Source organism: Equus przewalskii, chromosome 20, assembly GCF_037783145.1.
Source record: "Equus przewalskii isolate Varuska chromosome 20, EquPr2, whole genome shotgun sequence".
Taxonomy (NCBI): domain Eukaryota; kingdom Metazoa; phylum Chordata; class Mammalia; order Perissodactyla; family Equidae; genus Equus; species Equus przewalskii.
Window position 1 is genome coordinate 3,017,842 of NC_091850.1, and position 13,859 is coordinate 3,031,700.

Consider the following 13,859-nt stretch of genomic DNA (forward strand, 5'->3'; position numbering starts at 1 on the left):
GAGATTTTTCTTGCTTGTTGAGATGAGCCTGTAGTGAATAAATTTCCTTCTTAGAACCACTTTTGCTGCATCTCATAAGAGTTGGTATGTCGTGTTTTCATTTTCATTTGTCTCCAGGTATTTTTTGATTCTCCTTTGATTTCCTCATTGATTCCATGGTTGTTCAGTAGCTTCTTGTTTAGTCTCCACATATTTTTGACTTTCCCAGCTTTTTTCTTGTAGTTGATTTCTAGTTTCATAGCCTTGTCGTGGGAAAAGATGATTGATATGATTTCAATCTTCTTAAACTTATTGAGGCTTGCCTTGTTTCCCAATATATGGTCTATCTTTGAGAATGTTCCATGTACACTAAAGAAGAATGTGTATTCTGCTGTTTTTGGATGGAATGTTCTATATATATCTATTAAGTCCATCTGGTCTAGTGCTTCATTTAAGGCTACTATTTCCTTGTTGACTTTCTGTCTGGATGATCTATCCATTCACGTAAGTGGCGTGTTGAGGTCCCCTACTATTATTGTGTTGCTGTCAATTTCTTGCTTTAGGTTTGTTAATAGTTGCTCTATGTACTTTGGTGCTCCTGTGTTGGGTGCATATATATTTATAAGTGTCATGTCCTCTTGATGAGGTGTTCCTTTTCTCATTATGTACTGCCCCTCTTTGTCTCTCATTGCCTTCTTTATATTGAAGTCTACTCTGTCTGATATAAATATGGCAATACCTGCTTTCTTTTGTTTGCCATTAGCTTGGAGTATCGTTTTGCATCCCTCCACTCTGAGCCTGTGTTTCTCTTTAGAGCTGAGATGTGTTTCCTGGAGGCAGTGTATTGTTGGGTCTTGTTCTTTAATCCAGCCAGCCACTCTGTGGGTTTTTTTTTTTTTTTTTTAAGCAGGGAAGGATTTGCCCTGAACTAACATCTCTTGCCAATCTTCTTCTTCTTCTTTTTTCCTTCCTCCCCAAAGCCCCATGCATGGTTGTATATCCTAGTTGTAAGTCCTTCCACTTCTTCTATGTGAGCTGCCACCTCAGCATGGCAACTGACAGATGGGTGGTGTGGTGGTGTGGTTCCACCACTGGGTAACAAACCCAGGCTGCTAAAGCAGTGAGAGTGATGAACTTTAACCACTACACCATCAGGGCTGGCTCTCACTCTGTGTCTTTTGCTTGGAGAATTCAATCCGCTCACATTTAGAGTGATTATTGATATATGAGGGCTTAATACTGCCATTTTATCTTTTGTTTTCTGGTTGTTCTATATTTCCATTGTTTCTCTTCTCTTGTATTTCTGACTGCCATTTCAGTTTGGTGGTTTTCTGTGATGATTTTCTCAGTTTTCTCTTTATTTATGATTTGCGGCTCTGCTCTAATTTTTTGTTTAGTGGTTACCATGAGGTTTGTATAAAAGATCTCATAGATGAGATAGTCCATTTTCTGTTAGCTCCTTATCTCCATTGCATAAGCAGGTTCCATCCCTTACCTCTTCCCCTTCTGAGTTCTGATTGTTCTTTCTGTTTTGTGAGTTTGTGACTAAATTGTAGTGTTCATAGTTATTTTTGATGCTTTCCTTCCCTTTGTCTTTTAAAAAAAGGCATATATATGTTTTTAAGATTGGCACCTGAGCCAACATCTGTTGCCTATCTTTTTTTTTTTTTCTCCCAAAAGACCCCCCAGGACATAGTTGTATATTCTAGTTGTAGATCCCCATAGTTCTGCCTCAGCATGGCTTTGTGAGTGGTGCTAGGTCCACGCTCAGGATCCGAACTGGAAAAACTCTGGGCTGCCAAAGTGGAGCATGCGAACTTACCCACTCAGCCACAAGGCCAGCCCCTTCCCTTTGTCTTTTATGTTGTAATTAATGTTTAAGAACCTCTCCTGGTACAGAGGTGCAGTTTTCTTACTGTATCTATTTGTCTCCTTTCTCAAGGTTTTGTAAACCTTGGCTTCTTAGTTTGGGATGGGGAGCTCCTTTCAATGCTTCTTGTAAGGCAGGCCTAGTGGCGGCAAACTCCCTCAGCTTTTGTTTATCTGGGAAAGCTTTTATTTCTCTGTCATGTCTGAAGGACTGTTTCACTGGATAGAGAAGTCTTGGCTGAAAGTTTTTGTCTTTCAGTATTTTGAATATATCATTCCACTCTCTCCTAGCCTGTAAGGTTTCTGCTGTGAAATCTGCTGAAAGCCCAATAGGGCTTCCTTTGTAGTTTATTCTCTTCTGCTTTGCTGCCCTGAGTATTTTTTATTTGTTGTTGACTTTTGTTAGTTTTAGTGATACATGCCTTGGAGAAGGCCTTTTGCATTCATGTCATTAGGAGTTCTATTGGCTTTGTGTACTTGTTAGTCCAGCTCCTTCCCCAGGTTGGGAAGTTCTCAGCTATTATTTCTCTGAGCAAGTTCTCTGCTCCTTTCTCTGCTCTTCTCCCTCTGGAATACCTATAATTCTTATGTTGTGTTTCCTAATAAAGTCAGATATTTCTTAAAGAATTCCTTCATTTTTCAAAAAATCTTAGTTCTCTCTCCTCCACCTGAAGCATTTTTATGTTTCTATCCTCTAAATTACCACTTCTGTCCTTTATAACATCAGCTCTGTTTTTTATGGATTCTAGATTATTGTGTCTTTTTTTTTTTTTAAAGATTGGTACCTGGGCTAACAACTGTTGCCAATCTTTTTTTTTCTTTTCTGCTTTATCTCCCCACCGCCCCACCCCCCCCCCCCTGCGTACACAGTTGTATATCTTAGTTGCAGGTCCTTCTAGTTGTGGGGTGTCTGTCATTAATGGTGTTCTTCATCTCCAGAATTTCTGTTTGGTTTCCTTTTAGAGGTTCAGTTTCTTTGGTGAATGACTCCTTCTGCTCATTAATTTTATTCCTGAGCTCAGTGAACTGTCTTTCTGAGTTTTCTTGGAACTCGTTGAGTTTTTTTATGACAGCTATTTTGGATTCTCTGTCATTCGGGTTGTAAATTGCTGTGACTTCAGGACTGGTTTCTGGAGAGCTGTCGTTTTCCTTCTGCTCTGCAGTGTCACTGCAGTTCCTCATGGTGTTTGATGAAGTGATCCTCTGCTGGCACATCTGTGGTGGTGTTGGGTTGCAGATTCCACCTGCCATGGCTGGGCTGGGCCAGAGCTGTGTTTTCTGATCCTGCCCCATCTGCTGGAAGTTGGGCCGGTCAGGCTCGTCTGCATTGGTGCACTGGCCGCAGCTGCTTGGCAGGTCACGCATGCACGTACAGGTGGGGCCTCTGTGCTCTGCCAGCAGGTCACTCTGGTGTGAGACCACTGTGCTTGGCAGGGGACTGGTGGAGCTGCTGCGCTCAGTGGGAAGGGAGGCGTGCTTTCTTTCGCGCACGTGGGCCAGCTCTGTGTTTGCGGGCAGTTCAGCTGAGCCGCTGTGCTTGATGTGGAGCATTTGCATGGGTGGGGCTGCTGTGGCACAGCAGGTGTTCCCATGGCCTGGGCCACCCCTCTGAAAGTGATCGTGCGCAGGCCAGGCTGCCCCCGCCTCCTACAGCCGCCCGGCTGCTGTGTGAGGGTCTGCGCCCTGGATGGCTGCTGCCAGTGATGGGGAGGGGGCTGCTCCCCTAGTCCCTCTGCTTCCCGGGGGCCAGTCCCCCACCTTCAGACGTATGGCTGCACGGATCTCAGCATCCTGTCATGCTGTGTGGGGAGACCTCTCTTGGTTAATGGATGTCCATTTAGTCGTAACTCAGGGGAGAGACAACAGGAACAACTCAGTCTGCTATGATGCTGACGTCTAAACGTTATTTTAATGGCTGGGTAATTTTTGATAATTAATATAGCCATTTTCCTATTAATTGGCATGCCAGTCATTTCTGTGGGTTTTTTTTATTTTTAGAGACAACCCTGAAGTGACCACTGACAAATTATTATCTCTTGGATTATTTTTAAACTGGATTCCTGCAAGTTATACCTTGCCTTTTGCATTTGGCTATATGTCTTGAGGATCATTCCCTATAGAGCTTACCTTGGGCATTTTAATGGCTACATAGTTGTTCATAACTTATTTAGTCAACCCCCTGCCTCCATGAATGGCTATTAGGCTGTTCCTGCATTCGATTGTAATGACAAAGCTGCAGCAAACATCTCTGCATGTTTCACATTCTTGTATGTTTCGCTTGGCATACCTTTCTGCAAGAGTGACTGTAGGATCTATTTCCAGCAGCAAGAAGTCAGAAACAATGTAACCCCAGGCAGAACCCAGCAAGGATACTGTCCTCTCCTTGCCCTGAGGGGACCCCTAGTCTCATGGCCAGATCCCATTAAGCCCTGCACATCTGTCCACAGCTGGTGGTACATGTGGGGGTGTCAGGAATGGCGACCACAGTCACGCTGGAGAAGTGTGGGCACAACAAGGGCTACAAGGGGCTGGACAACTGCCGCTTCTGCCCCGGCTCCCAGTGCTGCGTGGAGGATGGGCCTGAAAGCATTGACTCCATCATCGACATGGACGCTGTATGTCAGAGGGTCACTACACTGGGCCTGGATGTATCGGTGACCATCTCACAAGATGCTGGCAGGTAGGGCACCAAGGGGCCCTCTGGGTTGGCTGTGGGCAGGGTTTCCCTCCTCTGCCAGCTCAGGCTGGTGTTTAGCCAAATGTGTTGACTTTGACCTTTTTAGGACAAGCACTCACCTTTTTTTTTTTTTTTTTTTGGTGAGGAAGATTGGTCCTGAGCTAACATCTATTGCCAATCTTCCTCTTTTTGCTTGAGGAAGATTTGTCACTGCGCTGACATCTTTGCCAGTCTTCCTCTATTTTGTATGTGGGACACCACCACAGCATGGCTTGATGAGTTGTGCATAGGTCCGTGCCCAGGATCCAAACCCATGAACCCTGTGTCGCTGAAGCAGAGAGCATGAACTTAACCACTACACCACTGGGCTGGCCCCTCACTTTTTTAAAAAAAACTTTACTGATTTATCACCTGATTAAAGCATGGGATATTAATAGTATTATCCATATTTTTATGTAGGGAACTTTACATAGCATTTCATATGATATAATTCTTACCATGCACAAGAGCTAAGTATATATATGTATATAAACAGAGTATATTAGTATATATACAGAGCTGAGTATATATATATAACAGGCCCCACTGATTCTGCTTCTGGAACTCATTATGTATGGATCCGTCCACTTCTTCCCACCCAGGCCCCTGGCATCTCTCACCTGGACACTGCCCCAGCTGCCTCCATGGCGTTCTTCCTGCCACCCCACCCCGACCCTGCCAGTCCTTCTCCCCTAAGCAGTGATTTCTGTATTAGTGTCATGTGACTGCTGTAACAAATTACCATGTGGGGGGCTTAGGACACCAAAAATTTATTCTCTCCCAGTTCTAGAGGCTAGAGGTCCACAGCCAAGGTGTGGGCAGGGCTGGCTCCCTCTGCCTCTTCCAGGCCTCACTCCTGGCGTCAGGAGGCTGCTGGCAGCCCTCAGCGATCCTTGGCTTGTGGATGCATCACTGCCTCCATCATCATGTGGCCGTCTTCCCTGTGTGTGGATTCACATGGCCTTCTTATAAGGACACCTGTCATTGGATTTAGGACCCACCCTAGTCCAGCTCATCTTCACTATTTACATCTGCGGAAACCCTCTATCCAAATAAGGTCACATTCTGAGGTTCCAGGTGAACAAGAATTTTGAGGAGAAACTATGCAGCCTATTATGAGGTCTTTTATAAATTCAAGTCAAATGATGTCCCTTCCTTGCTTAATCCCTCCTACAGCTCCCACTGCTCCAAGAATCAAATCGCAACCTCTGCCCACCACCCATTGGTTCTGTGTGGTCTGGCCCCTGCCCACCTCTCCAGCCTCATCTGCCTCCACTTTCCCCTCACCCACTGCCTTCCAGACACACAAACCTCCTCCTATTTTTCAAACACACTAAGCTCACGCTAGCCTCAGGGCCTTTGCATGTGCTGTGGCCTCTGCCCAGAATTCACCTCCCTCTGATAACACCTTTTCCAGGTCTTAGCTCCAATTTATCACGTCCTTGGGGAGGCCTCCCCAGCCTCCCAGACGAAGTTACGTCCTCTCTGTTCCACACCTTCTCAGCACTAAGTGCCTCCATTTCTCAACACTTGATATTCTTCTCCAGCCCAAAGGCGACAGGTGGCAAATTCAGGGGACTGAAAGAATGAAGGAGTGACTCAATTTACCATCAGTCTCATTTTAAAACTAATTTTAAGATACACAGACAATTCTGGAATATATTCTCACATGTTCCTCTTGTGAGAAATTCTTTTGCCCTCCCTCCTTCCACCACTGATCCCTCTGTTAAACCAGAGTGTTGACTTGGAGCCCTCCTGCTCGCCGCACGCCCTGCGTGTGCACAGGGAGTCTGCCAAGGCACCGCGTTAGGGGTGTGCTGTCGGCTTTTACCTCCCACATGCACGCCCACCTGGAGTCATCAGGGGTTTTCCTTTTCACTGGCTTGGGAGAGAGGCAGTCTTCCCTCTTGCAGATTTCTGCTGAAGTTGGGGTCTTACGGTGGATTTGGATGGAGGGGGTCCTGTTGGTCAGTGGACTGACTTTGACCCCATTGTGATCTCCCTGCTGCCCCCGTGCCCTGGGCTTAGGTACCTCTGCGACTTCACCTACTACACCTCCCTGTACCAGAGCCACGGCCGCTCCGCCTTCGTCCACGTGCCTCCACTGGGCAAGCCGTACAACGCAGACCAGCTGGGCAGGGCACTGCAGGCCATCATCGAGGAGATGCTGGATGTCCTGGAGCAGTCGGAAGGCAAACTCAGCTGTCGCCACAAACACTGAGAGCCACTCAGGCCTCCCAGGACCTGGTGCCACTGGGGACCCGGGGAGACGTCTGCCCGCGGGGCCTGGCCAGGGAGGCCCAGCTCCTCAGCTGAGATCGGATTTGGATCACATGTCCCCACTGACATGCCTCTGCTCCCTCTTTCTCTGTGCAGCTGCCGTTGATTTGAAGGAGGCAGCTGCAGATGTTTGCTCTATTCCCCTTTGCTTCTGGGGACACGGCTGTGACGGCTGCTGGTGGGTCCTGATTTCCTCAGAGAGCCCTGGTCGGGTGGGTGTCACGCTGGGATCCCACGGCTGGGCCGCCTGTGCACTTTTCCAAGTCTCTGGCGAAGGGTTCCAGACTCCCTCTGCCTGGGCTGGCTTTTCCCAAACTTAAAAGCTTCTCGAGCCCCTGCCCTCAAGCCGGTCCGACCGCCTGGACAGCCCCGGAAAGCACAGCCTTGGCTGTGGCGTGGCTTGCTTTCTCTCTTCTTCTCTTTTCAAAACAATAGTGCTAGTTTGGGCACAGAGTAATTTATATTCCCTTTGGTTCAAAAGCAAGCTTCAGCCAACAACAGCAGTGTCTTTTCTTTTTCAACAGTGGGACGCGACCCCTCTTGCCTCCTGCCCTAACCCTGAGCTGCATCTTTGTGGTGGGGCTGATGTGGAGGTCCGGCTGGGGCTGCCGCCCGTGGGAGAGCGAGCTGCTGCCCCAGGTGGCGGAGGGGGCGGCTGACCCTCTGTGCACCCAAGCGCCCCTGGCCTGCGGAGCTGCCGCTGCCGGGAAGGCAGACCTTGTCATTGCGATGTGCGCATGGATTTTTTTAATGTGTAAAAATTTGTAGCAGCTGCAAACCCACCCCGCATCGGGCCTGGGTTTTCACAGTCTTGATGCTGGGGATCAGCTTCTTGTGCTCCGTCACTGGGGGCCCAAAATGGGGTTTGGGAGCTGGTGTTTGCTGGGCTGCGTTGTGCTGGCGTCCGAGCAGAGGGCGGCGGGGCAGCCGGCCGGCCTTTGTGTAGACGGTTTTGGAGGCGCGCCCAGGACTCAGGAGTAAATGTTTATCTCCCTCCCTGCTGACTTTGAACTCACCAGCCAGGGATGAGAGTGATGTCCCCCGGGGGACGAAGCCCAACTGGGCCCTGACCCCGCCGGCCGGCCGCGCTGCCGGGAGGCGCGGAGGAGGGCGTGCGCTCTGCGGTCCTCTTGTTTCCGTAGGCCGCGCAGTGGCAGCGTTTCCCTAAGGGCAAGGCTGCGGGAATCGGGAATCGGAGGTCATGTTGGGTCGCCTGGTGTTTCCCGGCATGCAGTTCTTTTTGAACAGCTGAGATCTTTGTTTTCTTAAACATCCACCCTCTCTCCCCCTGCTCGATGGCCGGGGTGGCTCCTGCCTCTGCTGAGCTGCTGTGTCACTTGGGAACCGGGTGGATGGGCGTCTGAGTTAAACACATTTTCTGAGTCCTGGGCTTTCTCTGGAGGGGGAAAGTGGGTGCAGGTGGGGACTTGGGGTCAGCGCTTGGCAGTGGTGTGGACTGTGGCCAGGAGGTTAAAATGACCTGGACTCTGCTCCCTTTTCCGTGCCAGCCCTCCTTCTGCTGGAAACGCCCTCCCCAGGTCTCCAGTTGGGGTTTGCAGTCTCCTGAGAAATCCGCAGTGTGAGTTGTCATTGCATCCGCTTGCTCAGCCAGCCTCTGCCAGCAGAGGTTGTGACTCTTTTGAATGTGGGGAGCTCAAGGTCCAGGGATCGCCTAGAGCTCCTCTTCAGAACAACATCAAGCTCCATGTAGCTCTGTTTCCCAAAGGTCTGACCTGCCAGGCTCTGAGGAGAAAATGGATCTAGGCAAGATGCGGGGCTGGAGGTGAGCAGGTCTGAGCTTAGCTGGGCACCAGCTGGAACCCAGACATGCCACCCCTAAACTTCACATTTATCTTTCTTTTGTCCTCAGCCCACCTCTCTGTTTAAAGGACCATGGGAGTTAGCAACTTAAAGCTATAACTGGTTGTCCGACCATTGTCGAGTGCATGTGTGTCATTTTTGTGTTCCTGCAGTGGTTTCAGATTTCCTTGAGTCCAGCTGGAATCCTGTCCTTGTTCACAAGGCAGAGCATTTAGCTCATTTTTATTTAATCAGACAGCCATTAAGTATTTCACTTGCTCCCTGCCCACTTTTCTAGTTTTCTGTTTTAAATTTTTTAATCTTTTTCTTTTGGGAAGACTCATCCATTCACTCCATGGCATGTCTGTCTGCATTTGTTGGGTCTCCAACTAAAATGCCCTTGTGTGTGAAGGGGACCAGGTCCTATTCCTTCTCCCTTGTCATTTTTAGAGTCTCAAGTGGCATGGAGGGCACAGAAGGGGCAGAGGGATGGGCCTGTGGAATGGGTGTGGCTTGGCAGGTGTGCAGGAGAGCAGTGCCAGAAGTGGGGGCACCAAGTGTTAAAGTGGAAAGATGGGCTGAGAGATGTGGTGGGAAGGCTGGAGGGGGAAATGAGAAGTGATGCTGGGGGGTCTTGTAGGAGAGAGGAGGGGACCACTCCCTGGTGAGCCCATGGAGGCTGGTGCGATGGGGAACAGTGGAGCTGGGACAGTGACCTGGGTGTCTGGTGACGGCGTCTCCTTCAAGATGGCAGAGCTTCTGCACCCTGTACCTTTCTTCTTGTCTCAGCACCTTTGGCTCCCCTCCCCGCCAAAAAGATCAGCGGTATGTGCATGAGTATGTGGCCTGAGAAAGAAATAAAACAGAGTGGATAGAAAGAGGTGGGAAGAGGCCGGAATTTGAGTTGATGGACGGGGCATGGTGCCACCTGGCCCACCTGGTCCAACCAAGGAACAGCCACCAGGAGAGACAGGACCAGTTGGGGCAGGAGTCACGGCTTCCAGATCGGTGCCAGGTCTTCGGAAGGATGTTGGAATGCAATCGTTTCAGCAAGGAAAATAGTTTTCAGCTGCCCTGGTCTTTGCTGGCACGGGCACTTCTAGAACAGAAAGGGTCTGCTCAAGGGGACGGCTGGAAAAGCGGACTTGAGGTGCCTTTTGTTATCTTAGAGGTTTCTGCCAGGAAGCCAGGCCAGCTGGTGTGTGTGGACACCCGCATGCCTTGTCCTCCCGGGGCTGCTGGTGGAAATCTGCCTGCTACACTAGCCTCTCTTTTGCTGTCACTGTCTAGACTGTTGACCTTTGACCTCTCCGCCCCTTGGAGTGTCTGAACCCAGAAGTCTTCGTCAGGGATGGTGGGACAAAGCCCCATTCTTCTCTGTGGGCCCAGCCTCCACTCCAAGGCTGCTGGGAGCCTGTGGTAGCCTCCTGCCAGCATGGGGCACTGGTGGTGGCCGCACAGGCAGCAGCAGGCCACCTCATGGCAGGCTGTCGCCGGGGCCACCAATCCCATGGCATCCAAGGACTTGGAGGAACCAAAAAGGGCTTTTTTTTTTTTAAAGATTGGCACCTGAGCTAACAACTGTTACCAATCTTCTTTTTTTTTTTCTGCTTTATCTCCCCAACCCCCCTGTACATAGCTGTATATCTTAGCTGCAGGTCCTTCCAGTTGTGGCATGTGGGACGCCGCCTCAACATAGCCTGACTAGCGGTGCCATGTCCGCGCCCAGGATCCGAACCCTGGGCCGCTGCAGCGGAGCACATGAACTTAACCACTCGGCCATGGAGCCGGTCCCCAGGGCTTTGTTTTTATAGCCAAGATTAAATTTCCCTTCTCCAGGCACAAGTGCCTCAGGAGGGCCTGGGGCTGCCCCTGGGATGGAGTGCGTCTCTGTTTTGCGCTGAGGAGGCACGCTGAAGGACAGGCGCCCTCAGACCCAGGGCAGGAGGGCTGTTTGCAAAGGCAGGCGTTTGCTGACTTGACATCTTGAAAGTTAACTCCTGGATGGAAGCTGAACATGCCTGCCGGGAGACTGTCCTCTGGCTCAGAGGCACTTGTCACGAGCCGAGTGTGGGGTCTCCCGGGCCTCGATGGGCTCCAGTCCAGCCCGGAGCTGCCCGCCCCCAAATCTGTTTCTCCTCCTGTCTCATCACCCAAGCCTCCCCTTCAGCTGCCAGAGACCCACAGAAGTGCCTGCCTCTCCAGCACGCAAGGACCACAGAGAGAGGGCACAGGCTGGGAGAGAGAAGCCCTTCTGGTTCAGGGAGGTGGCCCTGGCTCCGATGGCCCAGGCCTGGCCCCACCAAGCCATTCGAGGGCTGGAGCCTGGGCGAGGGGCCCCCGTGTCCTCCACGTTCTATTCTGAGGAAATCTCAGAGAAAGCTGGTTTCAAATTGGCTCTATGTCCCCAAGGCCTGCAGCGTCCCCGGACCCACGGGAGGCCCTTCTGGGTCCTGGGAAGTGGAGTGGCTTTCTGCCTGCCCGAGGGGTCCCTGCTGTGTTTCTGGGGCTCCCCCACCATCTCAGGTTTCTATCTGGTCCTTAATCTCTCTAGGAAAAACCTTTCCTGCCGAAGGTGACCGTGTCTTCTCTCCCCAAGGGAGGGCCCGGCCCCTGCGGCCTCGGGTGGCTCCTCCCTGGCCCCCAGAGCTCCCGTGAGTGCCTTGTCTGAAACCCCGAGCCTGGGACCCTAGGCCGGGAAGGGTCTGCCGTGCTTTGCTGGGGGCTGGGCTCTGGGAGACCCCAAACTTGACACCCCAGAAAGCAAATAAAACAGTTGAAATACGTGATTTCTTGTGTGTCTTTGTGAGAAGTTGGCATCTGCCAGGGTCATCCTCAGCCTGGGGTCATCAGCGGGCAGAGGGGCCCCGGATCCCGAGACCTCTGTTCCAGCCATGCAGCCTGTGCTCGCTCCGAGGGGCTGCTGTGTGGGTGCGGAGCAAGTCACAACTGGAGGACTTCTGCATGGAGTGCTCCCTCCTCACGGCCCGCTGCCTTTGTTCTGATGCACAGACAGGTTGAATGACTTGCCGGTGGTCACACAGCATGGGGATGGGTGCTAGGATTTGAATGATGACCGTGTTGACCCTTAGTGTGTGCGAAATTCCCACTCACACAACCCTGTGAGGGGGTGCCATTTGGGGAAACTGAGGCTCTGCTAGTTGAAGCCCCTTGCGCCACATGTTATGGCCAGAGAGAGGAGGGCCAGAACCTGAACCCAGGCCAGCTTCCCTGCAGCTGAGCAGCTTGAAGACTAGAAATAGACTTGGTCATTCCCCTGCGTCTGTCCTCAGCAGGCATGAGGACACCTCAGGGTCAGTGGCTTTCAAAGAGTAAACGTGTGAAACCACAGGGGCTTCAGTAAGAAGGAAAATGTCTTGGGGAATGTAGGTCCCAGGGGAGGAGGCGCTTCCTCGAAGTCCCCAAGGACCCCAGGCCTTTGCCCCCTGAGGAGGTGTCCGTGGGGGGCAGCTTTGCTCCTCAGGCCAGCTCTGTCTGAGGCCCCATGATGCTGGCAGCAGGCCCAGATGGGCCTTGTGGATGCTCCTGTGGCCGCTGGAAGGGGCTGTGGCATTCTGTGTCCCTTTTCCCAAATCCTGGGAGCCTCCCCTCGCTGCTCCACACAGAGGGAAGCCCCCGACCCTAACTGTCCCCAGGAAGTTGCAGGCCAGGTGGCAAGGCTGTGTGCGGAAGGAGCGGGGGATCCAAGTGATGGTGGGGGAGGGGGCAGGCCCAGTGGGAGAGGTGCAAGGCCTGGAGGCCTGGGGAGGGGTCAGGGTGTTATTCTAAGGGCTCTGAGAGGCCCAGGCCGGGCAGGGGAGATGACATTTTTGCTTCCTTGAACCCCAGTTTCCCCATACTCACGGGGCTTTTGTGAGAATTCAGTGAGATTCTGCTTTCCCAGCCCTTAACTGGATGCCTGGCACATAGAATCTGCTTAATAAATACAATTATTATTACTACTTCCTCCTCCAGGAAGCCCTCCTGGCGGTCCAGGTCCCGCCTCTGGATCCCACAGCTGCCTGAGCAGCACCTCCCCGCCCCCCTCCCCCCGTACTCTGGGTAGTAGCCGACTGGTTTCTTGGAAGCCAGGGAGGGCGAGCCGGTCCGTCTGGGGTCCGCTGCATCCCCTGCCCCCAGCGCAGCGCTGGGCGCATAACGGGTGTGCAGTAAACTACAGGCGGGAGGGCGGTGAGCGCTGGGTGCTCCGCCCCGAGGCCAGCAGGGGGCGCAGGGAGCGGAAGAGCCGGCCTCCTCCCCGCCTCCAGAGAGCGGCTCCGGTCCCCGCAGGGCATGTGCTGGGCTCGCGGAGGGCACGCGGGGCGCACGGGCGGCCGAAGGAAGGTCCGAGACCGATGCGCGGAGGTCCCTGCGTTCCAGGGTGAGGCTTGGAGAGGCCATGCTCGCCCCATTCAGCAGTTTCCCTCAGCTCCAGCCTGGACATCCTCAGTCTCACTCGGAGCTAAGGGCCTCGGACACCAGTCCCACCCTTCCAGCCCACCCCGTTCCCGCGATCTGCCCGGGCCCCTCCCCACGTCTCACACCTTCAGTGGCTCCTTTTTGCCCACAGGAGAAAACCGGACTCCTCTGCTGGGTGTTCGAACCCCTTTTCCCTTGTCTCTACTGACCCCAGGCTATCTCCTCTGCCTGGAAGTCCCTCTTCCCCATTTTATGCCTGGAGAACGCCTATGCATCCCTCAAAACCCAAGGTTTGGGGGAAGATGCTTAAGCCATCTTGGGACACACTGAGTGTGACAGGCGTGAGTCGGGGAAGGGGGGCAAAGTACCGGCCCGGAAATCCCAAAGGAGTCCTTTCCCACACCCGCTTCACCTTTCCTACCGGCTCCTTCCTGCTCTGGCAGCTTGCCGCCAGACGTGCAGCAGTTTCTGCAAGGAGTGCCTCAGATCTGCCCGGACATGCCCGGGTCCCCCGGAAGGGGGGAGGGGCGGTCTCAGGCTGCCACGGCCTCGGCCCCATGTGCCGAGACAGACAGACAGAGACGCGAGAGACTGAAAAACAGAAATGCAGAGAGCAGGGGAGAGAGAGACAAAGAGAGGCAAAGAGAGAAAATGTGGAAAGTTCCTAGATATTTTTTCTTCCAAGGTCCCTGTTTAAGTTGAGGACTCGTAGGGCCAGAGAGGGCCCCAGCCAGCCCAGAGTGAGGATTTGGGATGTTAAGTGACCTGGGCTGCGTGCTGTGTGACCCATGCCCAG

General features: G+C 52.4%; 1 protein-coding gene across 9 annotated transcripts in view; it reads left to right on the forward strand.

The window, feature by feature from the left end:
* Positions 1-11,433, forward strand: part of PGPEP1 (pyroglutamyl-peptidase I) — a 32,708-nt gene extending 21,275 nt beyond the window's left edge. For 8 of the 9 annotated variants that reach the window (XM_070586606.1, XM_070586607.1, XM_070586608.1 and 5 more), the window contains 2 exons: positions 4,296-4,528; positions 6,593-11,433. In XM_070586606.1, the coding sequence (XP_070442707.1) occupies positions 4,296-4,528; positions 6,593-6,785 (426 nt within the window). In that variant the 3' untranslated portion in view covers positions 6,786-11,433. The remainder of the gene's footprint in view (positions 1-4,295; positions 4,529-6,592) is intronic. The other variant, XM_070586614.1, reaches the window with a different exon arrangement.
* The last annotated feature ends 2,426 nt before the right edge of the window (positions 11,434-13,859 follow it).